The sequence below is a fragment of the Thalia democratica genome, chromosome 1 (genome assembly GCF_965202585.1).
Source record: "Thalia democratica chromosome 1, ktThaDemo2.hap1.1, whole genome shotgun sequence".
Taxonomy (NCBI): domain Eukaryota; kingdom Metazoa; phylum Chordata; class Thaliacea; order Salpida; family Salpidae; genus Thalia; species Thalia democratica.
The window spans coordinates 41251340-41263169 of record NC_139165.1 but is presented as its reverse complement, the minus strand read 5'-3'; the positions used below and the strand labels follow the sequence as shown (position 1 = coordinate 41263169).

The 11830-nt window shown below is 25.8% G+C and overlaps 1 protein-coding gene across 2 annotated transcripts; it reads right to left on the bottom strand.

Annotated features, from left to right (window-relative positions):
* Nucleotides 1-2898: 2898 nt before the first annotated feature.
* Nucleotides 2899-7670, bottom strand: LOC145844831 (uncharacterized). 2 transcript variants are annotated; one of them, XM_082952259.1, is made up of 8 exons: nt 7538-7670; nt 6118-6499; nt 5858-6018; nt 5512-5796; nt 4575-4714; nt 3778-3928; nt 3615-3714; nt 2899-3342 (listed from the first exon to the last, which is right to left on the bottom strand). In XM_082952259.1, the coding sequence occupies exons 2-8, from the start codon at nt 6495-6497 to the stop codon at nt 3261-3263; spliced, it is 1299 nt and encodes a 432-aa protein (XP_082808385.1). In that variant the 5' UTR covers nt 6498-6499; nt 7538-7670; the 3' UTR covers nt 2899-3260. The 2 variants fall into 2 exon arrangements, with proteins under 2 accessions (XP_082808385.1, XP_082808379.1); XM_082952253.1 differs by lacking the exon at nt 7538-7670 and having other exon boundaries at nt 6118-6525.
* Nucleotides 7671-11830: the final 4160 nt, after the last annotated feature.

Below are 11830 nucleotides of genomic sequence, written 5' to 3'. Positions count from 1 at the left end.
GCAACCTACTTTTACATTATTTTAATGTTTTAGTTAAATATCTCTTAAGTCGACTTATAAACCTCGATTAAATATTTGAGTCATGAAAAATATCAGTATAAAGTTTAGTACTCTGATAAACTAAATACTTATGTTCAAGTCTGTCAATCTAAGAAAGAAAAAGTTTCTACGAGAAAATCTAAATGAAGATAGATACTTTATTTACATTGTTAAAGTATTAAAGTTACGTGAATATTTATATAATGTTGTTAAAACTGAGAACTTTATAAAATAAAATCTAGTTTTTTTTTGATATAGTAAATACTTAAAACCCTTCGTTTGTTAACACTTTTCTTTGACTAAACTGTGACAAAGTAACGTTGTAAATTTATTAAAAATGGCAGTATTATTAGACTTTTCATTATTTGACGTTAAAAAAACTATAACACTCCTACTTGTTCATTTTTGTTTAAAAGTTATATTTTTTTAATATAATAATAAGGCCCGCTATCAGCCGAGATCGGCTATGCGTGTTGTGCACAGAGAAGAAAAAAAAAAAAATTACATGTTTAAAAAAAAAACAATTAAATTCATTCTGCTTCTTATTTCTTCATCTTCTTCTTCGTTTTTCTAAAATATTCCAGTTCTCTTTCTTGCAGTCTTTTGTGTATAGTTGATCTCCATTTGGCACGGTCATTTGCAAGCAACTCCCAATCATCAGTTCCAATGTTCAAGCTTTTTAGGTCGCGCTTGCATACATCCTTAAAACGTAATTTTGGACGTCCTCGGTTTCGTTTGCCAACGACCAACTCGCCATACAATAGAAACTTTGGGATCCGCTCAGTATTCATTCTCAGGATATGACCGAGCCAGCGAAGCCTGCGCTGATTGAGGGTAAAGTACATAGTGGTAAGACCAGTACGTCTCAATACTTCCTCATTGGTGATCTTTTGCTGCCATATTTTTAATACTTTATAGTTTATTTTTTGCTCTACTTTTTTACTTAAAAACAAACATTGACTCTTACTTATACTTTTTGAACATTATTTAGCAATAATAAAATACTTATTTTAATTTGAAATGATAAAACAAACCTTTTCGATCTATCACATGTATACTTTATTATTCACTTAAAGCTGATTGTAGCTATCTGAAGTTTTCTGACATTTAAAAATAAAATAGTATAAAAGATTTATTTCACAATAAAAAGTCTGTACGTACTAAAAACTGAAAATTGTTATTATGGGAAGCGACAAAAATATAAACTTCACACTAATGTATAGTATATTTAATTTGATTTAACTTATAAATTTTGTGTTTGTTTTTAAATGCTTTATCTTTTGCTACAGTTGTTGCAAACGTCTTTGATAACATTTTAATTAATCGTCTTATTAAAAACAAAATATATACAATTAAACTACGTAAACTACCGTCTTTTTTTTATAGTCGCACTAACGGCAACAGTCTATGCTTCAATTTTTTCCAGAATTTAAACAAAGTAAGTAGCGTAAACACGATTACTTATTCGAAGTCTTTTCACACTACAGGATTAGATTTTTTTTTAATGGAATTAATAGGCTGCTGACCCGTGCTTTAATGTGCTTTAACCCGTGACTAACGATGCTTCGAAAGGGTACAGGAAAAATCAAAAATTCACGAAAAATTGAAAAAAACAATATCTTCCATAAAATTTTGACCTACATTACTTTGATAAGCTTAAAAAAAGTTATATTTAAAGGTTATAAACTTTTTATAAAGCTAGAACAAACGAATTAACAATAAATACTTGTTTTAAATTTTAGTTTTTTGATTTTAAAAGTTTAAGTTTAAAAGAATAGTTTTTGATTAAATTTATTAAAATTTAAGTTTTTATAAAGAAATTATGATTAACATTTAGGTAGTATTGAATTTTTATCTTTATTATAAGTCTGTCTAAAACTTTTTGTAAACTAAAATTCTTAACTGTGCTTTTAATTATACTTTGGTTAAAAGTAGCTGTATTGAATTCTACAAACAAGGTTTAAGGATTTTTAAAGAATTCAACCAGTTTGTTATGCCGTTTTTTCCACTACTGTAATCTTAGTATTATCATTGTTTACTGATATGTTTACGTTTAGTTTTAGTAAACGTCTTAGCTAACTTTAACTTATTTATTTATATTCTACCTAAATTATCATCATTTAAAAATAGATAAAATAAAGTCTAAAAATTTAGTTATATATCGACTCGAAAAGCTATTAAAACAGTGAAACTGTTGCAAGAAAATTGAATAATTTGTAGTGTATAGTTTAACTGATGCAACAGTGTATTTGCATATAAGTATTCTTCACATAAAAATATATCCTACAGACTTTTATATAGAGAACGGCAAGTTATTTACTGCTTGTAAGTTTTGTGTCAAAAGTAATTAATTTAAATTTTAGCATATTTTTTTTCCAAAATTATTCTTTAAAATTTTTATTTTGTGATATATTTAACAGTTTAAGTTTAAATAAAACATCAAAACAAGAAAACATGCTGTAATTTTAAAAAAGTAAAAACAAATAGTTGAAAATATTTTATTACAAGTCTTTAATGTACTACCAACAAATCAAGACTTTTTAATTATTTTACAATTTTTGTTTTTGTTTAGTTTGTTAAACAGATTAAAAGTTTAATTTATTGTTGCTTGTTTTAAACTGATTTCCAATCATAAAAAATTAACTAAGTTTAAGTAATTCAGTACATCAAAAAATATATTTAGATTTAATAACTATTTTGTATAGGGGTATTGTTTAATATAGTAAAGATATTGTAAGAAAAAGAGACTTTCTTTTTTCATTGATAACGAAGTAAAGTTATACCAATGTACTAAAAGGTTTTAAAAAACTGACTCCTTAACTTAAAAACAAAAATAAAGTCAGCAAATTAGTACTCTCTTTTTGTTTAAACGTCAATGAACAAAACCTTAAATACAAGCAAAAAGGATATTTTTTTATTTCAAACATTATTAAGGTATAGCTTTTATAAATCTCATGTGTAAATGCTTAATACAGGTAAACGATAAAACCTTTTAAACATAAAGTTAAATTAACTATAGCGTAGTTCTACTTTACAATCATAAACATTTAAATATTTTTTTTTCTTCAAACTTTTATGACAGATGATACAAATTTTACATACTCTTTTAAATTAGAGTTTTACTTATTACCAAGCTTCTATAAATATAACTAAGTATAAACTTAAAATTTATACAAAACCACTTTCACAAATGTTACAAGTAGATATTAATTAACTTTAAGTTAAAAACATTTTTTTAGTGCTTTTCTGATGGTTTTCCTGTATTTCGAGTCGGTTGCAATGTATATTACTGCATTCATAAGGCTGTAAACAATAAAACATGTAATATACAATATAGATTTTTTAATCTCAAACATGTTATTTGTTTAAAACTCATAAGTTTTTTTTAGTGTTTAAAACATTACTTCGACAATTTTTAGTAAACAAAAAGCTAAATGATTTTTTTTTAACAAAAAATATTTTAAATATTTTTAAATTTACCAAAGTTGAATTAAACTTTTTATACTTTTTAAGTTTCAGTTTAAAAGTAGGTGTTAATGTTTATTCAAACAAAAAAATTAAAACTATAAACTAACCTTCTAGCAAAAAACAAGTAGAAAGTTCTAAACAAATGGTTTGTTTTAGTTACACAACTCTTTTTGTTGTTCTCAACTATTACAGAAATCATGAAAGGCACTGTAAATTTATAAAATATCAAATCTGTAGATACTCTTTGTATATAAACAAACAAAGACTAACATGTGGTTACAGTGAACGCCAAGACCATTAGTGATATTTTCACTGCGACTTTTCTTTCCATAGCATTTATTTTGTTACTTTGTTTTGTTAATTTTCGGGACTGTTTGAACTTGTTCCTTATAACTATGTACAATGCGATTGTAGCAAGTACCTACGAATTGAGTAAAATAAAAGCAAACTGCTTAGATAAACATAAAAAAACTATAGTTTACTCTAAATTAAATTGGTCTCAAAAACCGTAAAATCCAGTATTTAAAATGATAATTTCAAAATACTTAATTTTAGACAGCTTTTATTTTGTTTTTATTTATGGTACAAATGTTTATAAAAGCCTATAACAAAGTATGTTTGTTAAATTAGTGTATACGTTTTCTAAAACCTAAAAACAAGTATAGCTTTATTTAGTATAAAGTTTCTCAAAACTTGTATCTTGAACATTTTTTTTTGTTATAAAATATAAATACTTAACAATTTACTTACTTACATACTTAAATTCGTGAATGTTCTTATGTTTGGAGAACTTTAATATTTTAAACATACTACTTTAAAGTTTTAAAAAGATTATTTAAGCTCAATTTGTAAACTAAAATTATTATAAAAATTATTTTATAAAGTTAGGCTATACTATTGTTTTACAAACTATAAAACTTTACAGGAATTATGTAATTATTACTTTGTTTGTTTTAATCTTAGCATTGTAAAAAGTTAAGTAAGTTATTGATTCGAAGCTTGTAATTTTTTTTTTTTTTTTGATTACTTTGATAAATATTAAAGTTAAAATATTTAATAAAACTAACCATAATAACGTAAGGAATTATAACGATAAAAAGTAGAAGAAAAATGGAAGTTTTAACAACAATTGAATTCGGTAGGATTTCAATAAAGAAAATGAAATAGTCGTATTGATAAGAAAATTGAATGTCCTTTGGAAAATTTACTGTAAAAATAATTTTTATTTTTATTTTACAAATATAGCATTAAAAACTTGTTATTGTATTTAGTTTTTCTCTTATCGAAGTTATAATTAGTGTTTACACAAATTTAACAAAGTATTTCACAAATTTTTTCTTGATTAACGATGAATAGTTTTACTTACATATATAAAACTACTTTAAATTTTTTTTTGTTGTTTCTGTGTAAACTTTCGCTGTCAAAAGCTATACTATACATTCATTCTAATTTGCTAGTCACGTTAGAAAAGCAAAAGTTTGTTTACAAGTTTGTAATCAAATACCATAATAGATAAATTTTGTACAAAGTAGTTAAACTTTTTTATTTTGATTAAGTTTTCTGTTTTGTAGTATTATAGGTTGTGTAATGTATAACAAAAGCTCGATATTGTTTTAAACGCGTTATAAACTGACTAACAGTAATCATTATACAGTATACAACTATTCATACATTTAAAAAGAATAAACTAAATTATTTTTTATCTTAAAGTATATGAAAGATATGCAAAAAATATGAACAAAGTAGTTGTTTCTGTGCAACACAATAGATTAATATAAATTTTATTATTTGCAATTAAAGTTCCTTCGAAATTAAAAAAAAACCGGCAGTTTATTTTTATATATCTTTGTTTATTTAATAACTTTTTACCTGTACTTCGAGAACAATTAGATTAAAGTAACTTTATCTTAATTATATTTTTGCTGTATCATTATTAAACGTATATTGTGAAACTTTTTATCAGCATTAAGAACAGCGAAAACCACTTAGTTGAAAGGAACTTACAAAATAAGATCGGAATAGCCAAGGAAAACATCAAAGTTGCCAGTGCTAGTATTAAAATCCTTTTCTTCGATATATTCACCCAAGGAAAGCAAATTGAAACCAATTTTAATACGCTAATCGTTTTCAACAAATAGAAATTTGCCAGAAAAACAAATATAAACAATATTCCTTGAAAATTAGCACTGCTACTGTTTCGTTGTAACATGACGTATTCAAACAATTGCGTCGCAGTTCCGTAATACGTAGAAGTAAAGTTAGGAAGAAATACAGCAAAAACGAATAAACCTGAAAAAAAAAACATTACTTGTTTATTTTGACTTAAAAATGAATAACAGTAAAGTACTACCAGTCAAAACATCTGCACAAATAGAAAAACTTTGAAGTAGTGAAAACGTGGAAAAGCATTTCTTTTTCTTCAATAAATAAAATAGGTATGACAAATTTCCTGTAACAATCAACAGCCCAAGTAATAGTATGATAAACAATGTGAAAGAAAAAACTCCTTTGCTGTTAACATCATTAGTTTTAATTTTCTAATATTTATTTTAAATAAACCTTATAGCCGTTCGAAAACAAACTTGTAATATTTTCTAAACTAAGTCAAACCTGCAGCTATCACAAGCTGAAAAAGACTTGTTTGCACATTTTTCATAAGCTTCATAGCTACAAAAGACCACTGGTCTGCAAAATTTTTTAATTGTTCGAACTTCCGACTCATGGTCGTCGTTTTGACAGAATGGAAGGCGGGGATTTTCCGGAGGGTGCCTTTCAATACTACGGAGACGTTCGTTTCCAAGCCAAACAGTTTCGCTCACAAAAATCTCTTCTCCGTTATCTAACACTCTTTCCACTGTTTGTGTGAAACGGTACGTTCCTTCCAACTGCGTTGGGTCATCATACTGGACTATTTCAATGTTTCTCACACCACCTCCAACAATGTTTAGTGAAATTTCTTCAAGCGAAGCTTCTGTCGAATTTAGGAACATTCCTAATGAAAGACCTTAAATTAAATAGGTTTCTGAAAAACAATTTTGTTTCTCGAAAAACAAAACATTTCATAATTGACATAAGTATATAATATACACTAATACTAATAAAAAATGTTTATCATCCTATAATTCCAAGTATTACATTCTAGATTTATTAATTAATTTTGTCATCATTAATTGATTGCTTAGCCTGACCACTAATTTAAGCACCAAACGTATTTAGTTTTAAAATCAGAACTATATTATGTTTTGTTATCGTCGAATTATTTTACAAAACAGGATAGTTAGAGTTTAAATGTTTATTTAAAATTATTTATATGATCATTTATGTAAGTAATAAAAATGCAAATTTTTTAAGTTTTACAGTATTTATACTCTTTGAAACGTTTTGTATTTTATTTTTATCAAATAAAAAACTATTAACTTTTATTTACTTATTTATTTGAGCTTTAAGCTTATTAAACTGTTTCTAATTTTTGATGTCATTTTTTATTTTTATAAATTTACTAACTAGTGTGAAAGCACGCAAGTATTTTTTTATAATTGCTATATAGTCTAATTCTAATTAAATCTTATTTAAATTTTTAATAACTTGAAGTCTAATAAGTTATTCATAGAATGGCTTTCACAAAGTAAACAATTTATATAAATATTTTTACTTTAATTTAAATTGTTTAACTAATTTTACTTTTTATAAACTATCATATTTAGTAAAATATACGCAAATGTTAGAAGAAAGTTTTTAAAAATAAAAAATATTTTTACGTGTAAGAGTAATAAAAAAAGTATTGCTAAATTATTTTTAATTTATTCGATACTGCACAATATGTACAATAAATAACTCTTTAAAGTATAACGAAAAAACAACTACAGTTTATTTTTTAATAAGTTTAATGTTTTAGTAAAGTTTTGTTTTATTTAAAGTACAAGCTTTAAAAACTCATAAAATATTTCATTATTTGACTAAAACTATAAAAATATATTTGTAGCTGTTAAACTCAATCATTTAAATTTAAAATTAAATAACTATAAATAACCAGTTCTCTTTTAGTGTAGCTTCCACTAAGAACTTATATTTTTATGCACTCGTTTATTGTTTTTAACGAAAACATCCACTAAATCAATTTAAAAATATCTAGCTAAAATTACTTAAAACCTGCTTTTATCTTCTTAACATAGAAAATGTAGGCTTTATTTTGTAAAGTATATAATAAATTTCTTGCTTAAATTGTAAATTGTATTGTCGGAAGTGACACAAGCTGTTTTTTGATAGAACTATTTTCCCAAATTTGTTCAAAGCTAAAGTTACATAAAGTTACAAATTTCTTTGCGAAGTCTAAAAAAATTATTGCAATTTTCCAAGATAGTATGTATATGTAAACTACTTTAAACGAAATGAACAAAAATATAGTACATAATTAGCTATTTGATTTAGTTGTTTTCAGAGTGCACATTTTTAGTTATTCGCAAAGTACGTTTATTTTTAATAACATTTATTAACTAACTTAAAGCAATGGTTAACTTTTTTATATTTAGCTTTACACGTAAGATGCTGGTTAACTAAAAAAGTACAGCGGGCCATATGTTTCGGATTGGCTGGTCGAAGTCGCGTGGTGTTTTTCTTAGGTAGTGCAGAATAATAAAATCCGAGTTGCCGGTGCTTTAGTTTCTACTACTCAAGTTTTCCCTGCTCGAGTTGCCTCTGCTCTGCTTAGCTTTGTTTTTATTTTTTGTTTACAGTCGCTTGTGGAATGATACTTAAACCTGTACTGTTTAAGCGATTTTTCAACTTAGCTTACTTACCGCAAGATATTGATTTTGCGGTGATTGGTGAAGAAATTTTGCTTTTTGAGTTCAGTTGCGGCAGTCAGCTAGAAGTTTGTAGTGAGCAAAATGGCCGTTTTCTAAATTGGAGTTTCATAAAAGATTTTGTTCTAAAAAATAACTAAAACGTTATAGATACTTAGTTTTTTCTAACAAAATTCTAATGTGGTGCATTTTCGGCAGTGCAACACCCCACGCGACGCCCCAGCCTGGTCGTACAGCTTGATTTCGAGGAGCACCAGCTCTATGTCCTGCTGCGGCCAAGAACAGCAGAAAGGGTCCCTGTAGAAGGTTTCGTGCGTGTAATGGCTTTTAAAAAGGACGGTCCTGCGGGTCGGATAGTTTTCGTCCTCTTCGTTATACACAGTTCCTGCGGTCACTGCTTTGTAACGGTAACCTTCTAAATATCATACCAAACAGCCATCATAATCCACCGGCTGTTCGGTATTTACCCGCCGCAATTACGCTCAGGCTCGTGAGTTGCATATCTGCCCCAACCGGCCTCGCCGTCCAGATTTACCGCTTGTTGAAACTCCGCCACTTTCAGAGACGCCTGGTAAGGAGTTTCTGCTAAATCAGCTTTGTCCCCGTTCTTCACTTGACAAGGCACGAGCAAGTTATCAAATCAAAAAGACTCAATCTGCTTTTCCAATCCACAACTGATGAAAAGTGAAATACGCTTGTCCATGAATTTTGTTAAATCAAACAAAAATATTTTTGTTCGGTTTTTTGAAAACTTTAGTGACGTAATTATTGCTTACCTTTATTAGAATAAAGGTTAATTTTTATCATTTTTTATAATTTTTATTGTTAGAGTTACACAATGTTATAAAAACTGTAGTCGATGTTTAAATGGAAAGCTAATGTTTATCTATTTTGAACTATATTTTGTTGCTTATAATCATTGAGCAACCACACAATGTATGTGCCATACAAGCGTTGGTGTTTATGCTAAGTGAAACTCATCTTTATCTAACAATTTGAATTTGCTACTACCCTATAGTTATATTATATAACTTAAAGAAAAATTTATTACTTTACTATGGCTTAAAATCACCTATAAGAACTTAACTTTATGTAAAATTAAACTTTAGATTAAACAATAAAATGAAAAATTGTACAAAAAATAGACACATCAAGTATATAAAGTTTAAAAATAATGAAAGTTTAAAACAAGCTAAAACTAGTTCCTTTTTATTATCGATCTGCAATTTTAAACTAGTTTTGACACTTTTATAATAACTTGTAAGTATTATTAAGCTAGAGTCAAAACAATTTCAATACCAGCACGTTTGTATAAGTTTCCCTTGACTTTAAATTTAATGCTGGCTAAACTACAGTAGACTACCGCTTAAGTACGCAAATTGAACCCGACCAAAAAGTGCGTACTTAGCACGGATAGTGCGTACTTTTTGAAAGCATAGTATAGTATGAAATTTAGTTGTTTGTTTTCTTTCTCACAACTAGCCACCAAATAATTAAGCCAAAAAAACAATTCTTTGTATTTTAAATAACATTTAATACATAATTCTAATCTGCAAAATTTTTTAATAGATTTTAAAATGATTTATTTTTTCATTAAAAGTTTCTACATAATTAATAAATACATTTATTATAATTTTTTTATTACCTAAAAAGTGTTTGATTTTTTTATTTGAAAGGAAAACGTTTCAGGACTGTTTTTGTAAGAAAGTTTATATCAGTAGAAACATTTATAGTATAAGTGCACAATGATAAGATGCTCATTATTTTTTTTTACTTTAGTTTTTTGTTGTTGTTGTTTCTTTTTATATGTTTATTTTGACTTTATAAAATTTGTAACTAGTTTTTGTGGTTAACTAGTTTTATGTTACGTCACATTAAAATTAGCCTTTCTTTTGCAGATATTCTGAAAATTTTTGAATAAAAAAAATTAGAAATTTTAGAAAAATAATTTTAGAAATTTGATAAGTGCGTACTTAAGGCGGGGTGCGTACCAAAAAAAGTGCGTACTTAAACGGTAGTCTACTGTATATTTAAGTATAAATATAAATACTATTATAGAACTTGAGTAATAAGCTTAAAGTTTATAGCTTTAAATCTTAAGAATATGAAATGAAATAAAATTTATTTAAAACCTTATTAACAAAACACCTTCTTCAAGTTTTGTTTTAAATTAAATTCATTGTTAGCATTATTATAAAAGTACGTAATTTCATATGTTTTGTTTAATATTGAAATAAAATCGACTAACATTAGTATCATTATAAATAAGTAGTTTGGTAAAGTTCTAAAACATGTTAAATAACTAGTTATTATCAAATAGTTCTTTAAAGCTCTAAAAATTATCAATGCTTAAAATTATTAAGCTTAACTTTTTAAGACAACACAAACAATAAATGTAGTGTTCATTATATAATTACTAACTTTACTCACAAGTAAGTAGATTTACACATACTGTGTTTTAGTTGCTTGATCCAAAAATCATTATTGTTGCATATAAAACAATTTTTATCATATGTATACATACATTTATTAAACGACTTGAATATTTCTTTTTAAATACATGTAAAAATTTAAAACAATAAAACTGAAAAAACTTTTTTTTAATACATTCATTTTTCAGATAAAAGACAAAAATAATACGCTTATAAGTTTTTGAATATTCAAATAAATTGTTGAAAGGAGAAAAAATCACATGTTTATCATTGTTATTAACTGTAGTTTAATATACTATTAACATTGTGAAAAATCTTTTGTACATAATTAGGTGGCTAAAAGTAGTTAACAAATTTTCATTTACTATGTTTTATGCAAATACAAACTTTAAGTTTTAGTTCACTCAATGCTAACTGCAAAGTTTATTAGAGAAGAAAAATATATATATTGTATCAATAACACTTGTTTATAATACCTTACAAAAATAAAAACATGAATTTTTATAAAACTAGAATATATAAATATGTTACAGTAAACAATAATTTTTAAACTAAATACAACATATAGCTATAATAGGTTATGTTTTATCCGTCTAAAGTGTTTGTTTAAAACAAAACATAATATAAACTGTTTAAACCATAAAAATATATTATCAAAACAAAACGGGTGCACAACTATTCAAATTTGGACAATTTAAATTCAAATTCTGAAATCAAATTCTTTTTTAGTATTATCTCAAGTATTTTGGAAACTTTACAAACCAATGAAAATGGCTTGTAGATATTAATAACCTTAATACTTTTTGAGATATAGTATCTTAAGTATCTCATAGAGAATTTGAACTTTCCGAATTTTAACTGTCATGTAAGCACCAAAAGCAACTGAAAACTTAATTTTTTTGAAACATAGCTTTACGGATACTTTTGAAATGAAGAATAATTATTTATCATAAAATGCAAACAAAAACGTTTTGAAAGAGTGATAGATTTTAGGTTCAAATAAGTTTATATGTTACACAAATACGAATATTAAAGTATACAAAAACATTCAAAAACTGATTTATTGCTTGACAGTAGGTTGGTTAGTGC

Bases quoted from the DNA above. Each gene is read 5' to 3' on its own strand.
- LOC145844831 (XM_082952259.1), bottom strand. From the start codon at position 6,497: ATGTTCCTAAATTCGACAGAAGCTTCGCTTGAAGAAATTTCACTAAAC. The intron at 5,797-5,857 runs GTAGTACTTTAC...TTTTTTTTTCAG, and splicing joins TTGTGCAGATGTTTTGACTG to GTTTATTCGTTTTTGCTGTA. The intron at 3,343-3,614 runs GTTAGTTTATAG...TATTGTTTACAG, and splicing joins TACTTGTTTTTTGCTAGAAG to CCTTATGAATGCAGTAATAT.